The following is a 12,167-nucleotide window of genomic DNA, read 5'->3' on the forward strand; positions in this document are numbered from 1 at the left end:
AGACTTCCCTGGTGGCGCAGTGGTTAAGAATCTGCCTGCCAATGCAGGGGACACGGGTTCGAGCCCTGGTCCGGGAGGATCCCACATGCCGCGGAGCAGCTGGGCCCGTGAGCCACAACTACTGAGCCTGCGCGTCTGGAGCCTGTGCTCCGCAACAAGAGAGGCCGTGATAGTGAGAGGCCCGCGCACCGCGATGAAGAGTGGCCCCCGCTTGCCGCAACTGAGGGAGGCCCTCACACAGAAACGAAGACCCAGCACAGCCAAAAATAATAAATAAATAAATAAATAAAAAGGAAATTTGAAATGACCTATTTTTTAAAAAAATAAAAAGAGGCAGAGCAAGGATTTGAACTCAAGCCTGTTTGGGACATGGACAACTGGGGAAAATCCACGTGCTGTGGTCACTACTGCCACATCCTGCAAAACCCTGGGAGGCTCGCTGACTCTTCAGTGCTCAGTTGTTTATAATTTATAGTCCCTGCCCTCTTCCAGAAGTTTAAGTCAGCTTCCCAGAAAGATGTGTACATTCACGGAGTAGCAGAGAATCAGAAGCACAAGGTTTTGGAGGCAGCAGGGGGCCCAGCAGGACTTGGGGGTGGGAATGTGCGCCAGCTCCCACCTAGGACTGGGCGGTGATGGCGTCATAGAGCCCCCGTGAAGTCATCCAGTTCCTGGGAGGCCCAGCTATTGGCAGATTCCAGCTTTAATGAGAGCCCCCAAGGTCAAGGTGCTGTACTGAAGTGAGAGTCAGTCCTTTCCTCTCTATGCCCTGGGTTGTCCCCACGATGTCGCTGCCCCAGTCCTTGCCCAGCATTCAGTTCATCTGGAGTCATCCCATTAGCAAGCCTTTCCTTTCCCACTTATGGGTCCCTGTGAAACAATAAAAAGAGAGAGGGCTGGGCTTGGTGTCAGAGACATTAAGTCCATCCCACCTGGGGATGTGACCTGGCCAGGGGATGTACCGCTGAGCGGCAGCTTCCTCATATCTGAATCTGAACCAAGGTGGTGGTGTCAGCCCAGCATTAATTCCCCCTTCTCCTGCCAACAGCACCCCAGTACCCTCTGGAAGTTTCCCCTCCCTCACCCCTAGTCTCTATGGGACCCCAGCTTTAACTATTTCACCTTATCTCCTGGCCACAGTGAGTGATGTCAGGAATAGCCACAGGACTCAAGCCAGACCAAGCAGAGCCAGGTCTGGGACCTTTGTTGGAAGTATTGGGAAAGTGGCAGGGGATGGAGGGATGCACCCTCCTGGGGCAGCTAAGCTGGTGTTTCAGGTGGCCAGCTTACCACCTTGAGCCGGACCTGCCTGAGAATGTATCCAGCGGGGGGAGAGCAGATAGGGTGAGACAATGACTCCTGATGACATTGCTTGGGCATCATGATCTAGCTGTACCTGAAGCTGTTATACTCGAGACTTGTCAGTAACTTAAGCTTAGTTAGATCATTTATGAAGCTAAGGATCCAGAGATAACTAATTTCCCATCTCTTACTGAGACTCCTTTGAAAGCATGAGAAATTTTTAGCAGATTTCATCAAATATTAAGTGCTGCTTCTTACATATGGACACAATCATTAACCCTCTTTTCATTAAATGTATTTCATTAGAAAAAAAATCTCATCCCTGTTCTTGCACTCTGCCGTTTTTTCTTAGAATAATAATAATAAAATACAAGCCTGCTGTATGTGAGCAAGAAATTCATCAGTCATTTATTAAGTGCATTTGTTAAAAGTTTAACAGATGTTTATGGGACTTACTGTGTGCCAAGCACTGTTCTAAGCCCTTTACATATATTACTTCATTAAATACTTATATTATTACAGTGAGGCATAAAGAGGTTAGTTAAATGACTTGCTCAAGATCAAGTTCCAGGCCCTGGGATCAAGCCCCTCCACCCATTCTTCAATGTCCTTCCCAAAGAGCTCTTTCTCTGCAAAGCCTTTTCTGATCTCCCCAACAGGAAGTGGCCCCTGGCCACCACAGATGCCCTCACAGAGGCAGGCTGTCATCCTCCTGCCCTGCCCTGCAAGTCAATGTGCTGGGCATGCGTCCTACACCCCATCTGGTTGTGAACCCCTCCCAGCTGAGGCTTAGCTTCCACGCAGGTCCATCCATGGTTGTGGGCAGGAAGTCGACAGCCAGCCTCAGCCCCACCAGCAGTCACCTGGCCTCTTTCTCTGCTCTCCATCATCCGAAGCTCCCTCGAGGTGCCCTGAGGAGGCCAGGCCTCAAATGAGGGGTGCTCATGGTGGGGGACCTAGAGAGAGCGGTCCTCATCCCTGGGCAGCTGAAGCCGCAGGCATCTCTCCAACCCCAGGAGGCGTGGGAAGGAATTGGGACAGGGTATCAATGCATCCTGGCCTCTCCCAAACCAGCTGTGTGACTGTCACCTCCCGGTGCCTCAGTTTCCCCACTGGTAAAATGAGGAGGATGGTTAGGGAGAGTCCCCCAGGAACCTAGGAAAGTTCCTGTGGGAATGAGTAAAGCAGAAGTTTTTTACTCATCCAGGAAGCTTCTGAGGTTCCCAGATGGCAAGCTGCCTGCTGGACTTTCACTCATGTATTCACTAATGGAACGCCTATTATGTGGTGGCAGTGTCTGAGGCACTGGGAGTGCTTCAGAGAGTAAGATGGGCAACGATCCGGCTGCCCAGGAGCTCACGCTGCAGCTCTGGTTTGGGGAGGCCTCTGAGCCTCCACCCACGGGGGGCAGCAGGCTTGGGACTAATGGACCAGGCCCTTCCATGCTGGGTGTGGAGGAAGACTGAGGGCTTGGAGGAGAGAAGTGCATGCTCCCACCAGCTCTGCCCCCTTCCACCAGGTGACCTTGCCTCTCTGGGCATTAGCTCCTCACCTTCTAAGTGAGAGGTTGGACTGGTTGGCCCTGAAGCCTGCTCTGCCAGTCTTGCGTGGCCATTCATGGTTAAACACTACCCACTCTGTGTCCCTCCCTCCCTGCCACTCCTCAGGGAGATCAAGCCATAAACGCTGCCTTCTTCCATCTTCCTCCAGGGCTGTGGGCCTCTGAGAGGGGCCACAGGCATACTTGCTGACTGTCTCCTCTCCACCCGAAGCCAGGGTCTTGAGAAGGGAAGACTGGTGGTCCAGGTCTGGGGCTGGGGGCTTAGAGTGGGGATACTTGGGCCCTAGCCTCCCCCCACCCCACCTGCCTCCAGATGTTTTTTCTCGGTTACATCATGCACGGCTCCCCCGGATCCTTCCCTGAGGAGCTCATGGCTTAATGAGCCCCTCAGGTGCCCTCCTCAGGCAAGATGCCTCAGCCCTCCTGGTTTCTGGGAAACAAAAATAACTCAGAGAGGCTCCTCTCCCATGCCCCTCACAAGCAAGGAGGGCCAGGCCCAGCTGTCATGCCCAGCCCCACCCACCCAGGCGTTTTAAATTACGAGGCTGCATAATTAATCCTGTGTACCCATAAATCACAGGAGTGGCAATGGATCCTAGCCAATATGCAAAGAGCTCTCTTCTCATCTCATTCTTTTTTTTTTAATTAATTAATTTATTTATTTTATTTTTGGCTGTGTTGGGTCTTCGTTTCTGTGCGAGGGCTTTCTCCAGTTGTGGCAAGCGGGGGCCACTCTTCATCACGGTGCGCGGGCCTCTCACTATCGCGGCCTCTCTTGTTGCGGAGCACAGGCTCCAGACGCGCAGGCTCAGCAATTGTGGCTCACGGGCCCAGCCGCTCTGCGGTATGCGGGATCCTCCCAGACCAGGGCTCGAACCCGTGTGCCCTGCATTGGCAGGCAGACTCTCAACCATTGCGCCACCAGGGAAGCCCTCATCTCATTCTTTTCCGTCTTCAAATCAACTTTATAAATAGGTATAATTTCTTGGTCATCCACAGCATACATACGAGGACACTGAGGCTCCAGATGATAGACCTGGTGAGTAGAGTGCCAGGTGTCAGAGTCAAGTCTGACTCTAAAGCCCAAACTGGTTTCATACCCACTTCATAGCATAGCAGGAGACTATTACTCTTATGCCCTGCTCATGACAGACATCACTAATCAATCATGGCATGGCAGACATTGCTAATCAATTGCAGTGTTCTTTTCTAATAAGCTCAGAGGCAGCTGTGAACTCCTAAACGCAGTACTCCAGGACACCATTTCCTATCAGAAGATCAAATCCACAGTATTTGCCATTCCGGTGAGCCCACACCATCAGCCTTGAGTCCTCAGGACTCAGGCACAACCCCCAGATGCTCTAGTCAGCAGGGCACAGGACTCTTCACTGTACATCAGTTGCTGTGTTGTTCTTAGAGAGGGATTAATGGCTCCACCATCCCCTGAACTGTTGTCCCTTCTAAGCATGGTCTCTCTTAGAGACACAACAACCATACAGGTTTGCTTGGGGCTTCAGGTTTTGTTAGGTCTTTAACAGAAGTTTTTATTATGAAACATTCAGGTATACCCCAAAGTGTAGTTAATAATATTATCACAGACAATTGTGTTCCCACAGTTGAAGCAACAGAACATCCCTGACACAACCGAAATCGCTGTGTGTCTCCTTCAGTCCATCTCTACCTCCACCCCCGCCAGGCCACCACTCTCTGAATTTTGTGTTTCTCATTCTCATACATATTTTTATACTTTTCTCACATAATTACATATCCATATTATTCAACATTACAGAAATTATTTTTGTTCAGATCTTGTTGCCACTTGTCATTTTCATACAGTTGGATGTTATGAACTTTTAGGCATGATGGTAAGTGCAGCTTTGAATCTTCCACCGTATCATAATTGTGAATATTTGTTGAGCTCTCATTCTACACCAGGCATGCTTTTAGGTGCCTTACCTGCCTTAACTCATTTAACCTTCCCGATAAAATTATTTTTATCCCCACTTTACAGATTTAGAAACAGAGGCACAGAAAGGTGAAATTATGTACCCGAGTCACATAGCTTGGAAGCTGTGCTCTTAATTGCTAGACGTCACTCTCTCTACTGCTGCGTGGTCTGTTGTCTGAAAACACAGTCAGTAGCCATCTGTTCTCCTATTTAAGGGCCGTTGCTTATTTTTGCCGACACGCCTCAACTTTAGTCTCACAGGGTTTGGGGGCAGTTGTATTATGTTGCTTAGTTCCTACATCAAGCCTGTGAGTGGATGTCTGTATCATCTCCCTTTACAGATGAGGAAACTAAGGCTCAGAGAGGGTAAATCACCTTCTCAAAGCTGCACAGCTCCAGCAAACCAGAGGTGGACCGTGAACCTGGGCTCCTGCAACTGTAGAGCCCAGGGGTTCTCCCGTATCCCATGTGAGCCCTCGGTCCCCCACTGGCTTCCTCTTGGCTCTGTCCATGGCAGCCTGCCCTCCCTCTCCCAGAACACCCCTCCCCACACCTGGCATCCAGGCTCCCTCTTCTCGCCACCCTCCACCGTCCTCCTTCCAGAGAAGGAGCCCAACCGGAAGGCCAGTTCATGTTAGGAAATTCCAGCCACGTGAGCCAACCCAAGCCTGGGCTTCTGAGCAGCCGGTGGCTTTAGGAGAAACTGAAACTTGGCTTGCTGTGGGTGGAGTGGTCACGGGGAATTTAAAGAGCTGCCACTTCCTTGGGTTCCCAGAGGGTACTGGGAGGTCACAGCGGCAGAGGGACGCCCTGAACCGGGTGTGAGCCTCTCTTCTCCTGCCCCACCATGCACCTCTGCGGGGGCGATGAGCCGCTGACCAGGATGGTGAGTAAGCGGGCCAGGTTCAGGGGATGAGAAGGGGAATATGCCCCAGGGCGCCCGGTGCCGGCTCTGTTCACATGGGCTGTGTGGCCGAGGGCTCACACACCCTCTCTCTGGGCCTCAGTTTCTTCAGGGGATTGGATCGAGGGCTTTCCTGCTCTCACATTGCAGATCCAGCCTCCAGTTTAGAACTTAGCCTCTGAATACTGCTCTCTCCTAACCTACCTGTTCGCTCACTGCCATTACAGGAGCCTTCTCTTTCCTCCCCCAAGTTCTCTGGCCATGGTTCCCTTGGAACCTTGCCTCTCTCCCAGGACCCAGGTACCAGAGGCCCACCCACTTCTCTCTCTGCAGGTCTTTCCCCCAGGCTCCAGTCTCTCAGTCCCCACATCACCGGGAAGGGGCCTGCTATGGCCATGAACCTAGGAGCACAGAGTCCTCCACCAAGGAGGCCAGGGTCTTGCCTGAGGTCCCTACACTCAGAACACACCTCCCAGAGTGACCTGTGGGAGGGCGGGTTGGGCTGTGGGGTCTCCAGTGTTCCCTCTTGTCTGACTTTCCAGAGCCCTGGGCATTTGGGTTAAACATTTCATCTAAGTTTCATGAACCCCAGTGTAGGAGGAGGGTCACAGCTGTCAACCTTTGAGTCCACTCTTCTATTAGAAGGGACTCGATTCACCCATTCTAGGCTGCTGTCCCCCTAGAATGCGAGCAACTTGAGGGCAGGAAGTTTCGCCTCTGTTGTTTGCTGCTGTGTCCCCATAGCTCAGTGTGTGGCACATAGTAGGTGCACAAGAAATATTTGTTGTGTAAGTGAATATCAGCTTTGGGCCCAAGCTGGGCATGGGAATATGGAGTGAAGTCAGAACCCCCGCCCTGCCCTTACAGACAGAGCTCCTGGCTAGAGAAATCAACACCTTGACCGTGGAAGTAATAGCGATCAGAACAACAGCTGCTGACTTTTATTAACCCCTGCCTGCTTTATGTCCTGTGAGGAAGGCGCTGGTGCCTCCACTGTACGGCTCAGGTAGCTGGGCACACAGAAGTGAGTGATCTGCCCAGAGCAACACGGCTGATAAGGAGACGGTGGGTGTGAAGTCGGTCCTGTCTGGGTTTGAATCCTCGCTTGTGCTGCCCCATCATGAGCTGTGAGCAGGACACGTGGGTGAGGCTGGCAATCCACCGAGGAGTGCTGTGTCTGCGATGGGGTGTGTGGACACCGAGGGAGCCAGAGAGGGCTTCGAGGAGAAAGGGGACCCTTGGGGACTTGATTCAAGAAGGGTATGGCTTTACAGCTAGCCAGCCCCTGCCAGGACCCCTGAGCCTTTGGCCTCTCTCCCTACAGGACCCTGAGGAACATCAGAGGCAGCTGAAGAAGAAACAGAATAACCGTGCAGCCGCCCAGAGAAGCCGGCAGAAGCACACGAACAAGGCGGATGCCCTGCACCAGGTGGGGGATGCCTTCCTTCCCATTCCTGATGTCACTTACCTGGCCCGGCCACCTCTTCGCTGTCCCGCCTATGAGCAGTTCCCCCTGCACTGCCGTATGTGCCAGGGGGCCTGAGTTTGGGAGGAGGGAAGGGCTTTGCAACTGAGATTTGGAAATTCCTGGGTGTTGAGTGGAAACCGTGAGCCAGACACACGCTGGGCTGCAGGGACATGACGGTGCATCCTCAGCCCGGGCCTACCCTCAAGGCACCCCCAATTTAGGGGGAGGAGACAAGGAGGGAGGCAAACAGGGAAAACCTGGCTCAGTGACCAGCTGAGGCACCGGTTAAAATGCAGCTCCTGGCCCCTCCCCACCCAGGACCCACCTCAGGAGGTGCTGCACTCTGGTGGACAGGTTCTGATGGGGGTGGCCAAGACGACACTGTGAGAAACCGGTTCAGGGTTAAGATGGGCTGGCCTTAGAGTCCCAGCTGTGGCACTCATTAGCTGCAAGTCACTTCCCTCACTGAGCTTCACTGTCCTCATCCGAAAACGGGGACAATAATCCCTGCCCACTGGCAGGACCGTTGTGGAGACTAAAGAAGGCAAAGGAGCCCGGTGGGAAGGGGGAGGGCTCCATTCACACTTGCCTCTTCACCTTGCATGGTAACCTGACCTTGGATGCTAACCTGACCTTGGAGCTTCCCTTCTACCTCTGTGCAGAGAGAAAGGACACCACCAGTTCCATCCCAGGGGGACGATTAGGCTGGGTTCAGGACCTGGCTTTTGGGAGGGCTGCATACATGTTAGTCCTTATAGCAATGAGTAAAATTCAGAGCCCTCCACACCCAAAGGCCCTACACTCTCTGTAACCCCGCCCCCACCTGTCCACCGTCCTCTCCTAACATCCTACACCCTGTTCTCTCTGTTCCTTCACTGGCCAAGCACATCCAGCCTCAGGGGCGCCCCCTGGCTGCTCTGTCTACCTTCAGACAGCAGCCTAGCTAGATCCTCACTTCTTTCTGGTTGTTGGTTCAAATGTCACCTCCTCAGAAGGAGGTGGTCTTTCTAAACATCTGATCTAAAGAGACCTCTCCTATTACTCTGTTTTATTTTTCTGGTTAGTACTGACCTTCTATCACATATTTAGATGTTGATCATTGCTTGTCTTCCTCACCAGACTGTAAGCACTCTGAGGGCAGGGAATTGTTCTGTTCCCTGCTGTTTCCCCATCACCTGGACCAGTGCCTGACAAATAGAAGGGACTCAATAATTCCCTGTGGAGCGAATGATAGAGTCAGGATAAAGTGCTTTGGGAACACATAGGTGGCAGCAACACACAGGTAGTTGGGTCAAGGTGATTTAGAGATGAAACCTGAACTGGTTTTCAAGGATGAATAGGAGTTTTCCAAATGGATGAAGGTAAGAAAAGGCATTTCAGGCAAGTAAAATAGGGCTGGCATGGCCATAAGAGAGTAGCACCCTGTAGAATGCCCGAGAATGAGGACTGACGCCCAGGATGGCGCCTCCCTGGCAGCGGTAGAGACTTCATGCATTCGTTTATTCCTTCCTTCCAGAAATGCCGATTAAGTATCTCCTGTGTGGCAAGCACAATTCTAAGCATTGGAGATACAGCTGTGACTACAGCAGACAAAAGCCCAGCTCACCCTCCCCAGGGCTCATACTTTCATGGGGGAGCCGGACAAATAAATGACCCATGAGGTATTTGGGATATCAGATGGTGATACGTGCTCTGGGAAAAATTAAAGCAGGGAAGAGGGAAGGGACTGGGGCACGTGGAGTGATAGAAACCTAACTAGGGAAGCCGTCCCGGAGGAGGTGACATTTGAGCAGCCTGAAGGTGGCGAATGAATGAATGAGTGAACGAATGAGTGAGGAGCCAGTGACTCAATTTCTGGAGGTGAATTGAAGCCTTTGCAGAATTTAGGTGAAGGGTGACCTAATGACATGTTTTTAAAATGTCTTTCCACATTCCATGGCAGAAACCAGCTTGGGAGTGGGGCTGCGGGTGGCTTTGAGGCCTGTTAGGACTTTGAATCCATGGCTTAAGCAACATTTTTAACGCAAAACACCCTTGCAGCTTCTTCTTTTAAAAAGTGATCATAAAGGGGGGTAGGTCGGGGAGAGGGCCAAAGGAAGTCACTGAGCCTGATGAGCTGTGGAAGTAAAGTTCCTTCTGCGTTTTCCACCATTGTTGTCATCATAAATGGTTGTTTAGAACTGCACGCCGATTACTGTCCCACTGGGTTCTCAGAACCCAGGGTTCAGCAGAACAGAACCTAAACGCGGAACAGAACACACCTGTGCTGCCAACCTGTAAAACATGACCCTGAACTCCGGCCACGGTGCCTCAGTGGGAAAGTTCTGGGCACTGGGGAGGTCTGGCAGTGGCACTAAGCCGCCTAGAGGTGTCCAGGACAGAGGACATCTAAGTTGTCACAAGAAGGCCATGTCAGGATTAGCCCGAGGATGGGGGTGCTGGAAGTGTCCAGGCAGGGGAGAACGGAAATGTGGCAAGGAAGCAGAGTCCATATGGGAGAGACTCCTACAGGAAGTAGGAGAATCAAGAGAAGTCGGAGAGATAAAACTGGAGGTGTGAACTGGGGCCACCATGCACAGGGAGTCATTAGAGACTTTAAAGGGCTTTAATGTTCGATTAACGATGCAATCACTGAATGTCTCCTCTGGGCCAAGAGATCTGGGTGGTTTGGGGGGCACACCAGTTAGGAGACTGATGGAGCTCCCAGGTGAGTGGAGATCCCAGGCTGACTAGCTCAGGGACCTGGCAGCAGGGATGGAGAGCAGGCAGATCTGAGCCCTAGCAGGAGGTTGAGTTGGGGGGACTTGCTGGTGTTACGGAAGGCTGGCCAGAGAGTAGCCAAAGGGCATTCAGATGGCGGTGGTATCCTTCCTCCTATATCGAGGACCCTGGGGGATTGGGAAATATGGCTCTTGCTGGGCCCCTGATTCTGGCTGACATAACCCTCCCCACCCATCTGCTTCTCCCCCCAGCAGCATGAGTCACTGGAGAAACGCAACCACACCCTGCGGAAGGAGATCCAGGCCCTTCAGGCTGAGCTGGCGTGGTGGAGTCGGACCCTGCACATGCACGAGCGCCTGTGCCCCATGGACTGTGCCTCCTGCTTGGCTCCAGTGCCCCCTGGCCACTGGGGCCAGGCTGAGTGGCCCCCAGGCCCCGTGCGCCCTGGACCACATGGCTGCCAGGAACAGCCAGGCCCGTTCCGGACCCCGGTCTCCTCTCCGATGGCTCTGCAGCTCTCTCCAGATCCACAGCCTCATGGTTCCCTTGGCCTCCTCTTGTCCCCTCTGCCCTCACTGTCCCTTGGTCCCGCCCCTGTCACTGCATCCTCTGGCCAGCCGTCCCCTAGCCCTGTCCAATCTGCCTCGCCCACTGGCTCCGGCCTGCTGAGGTCTTCCTCCAAGCTCAGCACCCTCCTGCCCAGTCCCCCAGCCCAACCTCCCCCTCTACAGTCCCTCGGGCTGGAGCACCCCACCAGGGGGAAGCTGGCATCCTCAACCCACAGCCCCTCAGCTGCTCTGGGGCTGGGCTTTCTGCAGGGCAGGGAGCATAAAGCCTGCTTCCCCAGCAACAGATCGGCAAGGGCCCCACCCCCTCTGGCCTTCCCCCTGCTCTCCTCTGCTCAAGTCCACTTCTAACCCGGCCCCCAGAGCTGGGCTGGCCCCTTCCTTGGACTCAGGAAGCAGCCTCAGCACATGGGCATCTCCTCTGTTGCCACTGGAAGCTGCCTTTATTGGCTGACCAGCTGAACCAGGATTTCACCAGGGAAAGGAAGCCGTCACTGTGTGCCCACCACTCTGCCAGGTCCTGTCACCGCTCCTTTCTTATTTCAACCTCATGGTCACCCTGCAGAATCCAGATTGTCAGTCTATTTTTCAGGAGTGGGAAGGAGACAGGCTCAGAGAAGCCAAATGACTTGTCTAAGGTCACACAGCCTTTCTTGGGACCTGAAACACCACGATCTGCTCCTCCTTCTCCTAGTGGAATCATGGCCCAGGCACCCTAGGGGCTGAAGTCCTAGAAACTGAGAACTGGTGTGAGAGGTTTAAGTGCTGGGAGTGGGGAGGGGCTCTCCCTTCTGCTTTGTGATTCCCAGGGCCACAGAGCCCTGCAGTCTCTGAAACCTTGCCCTCGCTGGGGCTGGTCCAGAGTCCAAGCCTGGGTGGGGAGGGGCCAGGCAGGAGCCCAGAAGTGAATTCTTTCTGTTCTTTTCAGTGCCAAAGAACTGAACCTGTGGGTTGGAGTTGGGGACAAGCCTGGAGCGGTCCCCCCTGGGATTTCTACATGCTGAGTACCCATAGCCATACCGTGACTTTGGGGAGATTGCGAAGGGTCAGGCTATTCCCCAATAACTCCCTGCCTCCCCCCTTCTCCCAGGGCCATGGTGGGTGGACTTCTGAGAACATTCATGTGATGCACAAAAGGCAGGTGGAAAGAATGAGGGAAGGACCAGGTGCAAAGTTATGTTTAAGCAAGTGCTGGACTTGAACCTGGCCGCGGTGAGAACTGTGTCTTCTCCGGTATCACCCTCATCCCTATGCAGCCCTCAGACCCTCATTACCCTCAGGCCCCTCTGAGCAGTGCCCCTCATTGCTCTTTGGCCTGATGGCAGCTGAAGGGGCTTGGGGCTAGGTGGGAGCTCAGCTGTAGCGCCTGCTCGGGGATGGGGGTGGCGGGTTCTCATTCAGACTCAGGACAAACACTGTAAGGGGCCTGAGATGAGAAACTCCAGCTCTTCACCCAGATTTTCACACACATGTAAACAGACACTATGCTAGTATTTGACACACTCCAGGATGCTGAGCACAAGTCTTGGTACCTAGACTTTATGGTAAATAAAATGTTGTCCAATTCTTTTTGCTTTGGTTAGTTGTTTAAAGCTCTGGCTGTATTTTGTACTATTGAAACCAAAGGGCCTTTGCAAGAAGAGGGAATAGTCTAGAATCTCAGAGGCGGGTGATCCCTCATAGACCTCCTAATCCAA

The 12,167-nt window shown here is 53.1% G+C and overlaps 1 protein-coding gene across 2 annotated transcripts; it reads left to right on the forward strand.

The window, feature by feature from the left end:
- The first annotated feature begins 5,555 nt into the window (after positions 1 to 5,555).
- Positions 5,556 to 11,850, forward strand: BATF2 (basic leucine zipper ATF-like transcription factor 2). 2 transcript variants are annotated; one of them, XM_007174282.2, is made up of 3 exons: positions 5,556 to 5,697; positions 7,040 to 7,144; positions 10,156 to 11,850. In XM_007174282.2, exons 1-3 carry the CDS (start codon positions 5,659 to 5,661, stop codon positions 10,819 to 10,821), a joined length of 810 nt encoding a protein of 269 aa, XP_007174344.1. In that variant the 5' UTR covers positions 5,556 to 5,658; the 3' UTR covers positions 10,822 to 11,850. The 2 variants fall into 2 exon arrangements, with proteins under 2 accessions (XP_007174344.1, XP_007174345.1); XM_007174283.2 differs by having other exon boundaries at positions 10,159 to 11,850.
- Positions 11,851 to 12,167: the final 317 nt, after the last annotated feature.

The sequence above is a fragment of the Balaenoptera acutorostrata genome, chromosome 9, assembly GCF_949987535.1.
Source record: "Balaenoptera acutorostrata chromosome 9, mBalAcu1.1, whole genome shotgun sequence".
Taxonomy (NCBI): domain Eukaryota; kingdom Metazoa; phylum Chordata; class Mammalia; order Artiodactyla; family Balaenopteridae; genus Balaenoptera; species Balaenoptera acutorostrata.

What these genes read in the sequence shown, in the direction of transcription:
- BATF2 (XM_007174282.2), top strand. Translation starts at nt 5,659, where the DNA reads ATGCACCTCTGCGGGGGCGATGAGCCGCTGACCAGGATG. An exon ending in ATGAGCCGCTGACCAGGATG is followed by an intron (nt 5,698 to 7,039) that starts GTGAGTAAGCGG and finishes CTCTCCCTACAG; the next exon opens with GACCCTGAGGAACATCAGAG. An exon ending in AGGCGGATGCCCTGCACCAG is followed by an intron (nt 7,145 to 10,155) that starts GTGGGGGATGCC and finishes TTCTCCCCCCAG; the next exon opens with CAGCATGAGTCACTGGAGAA.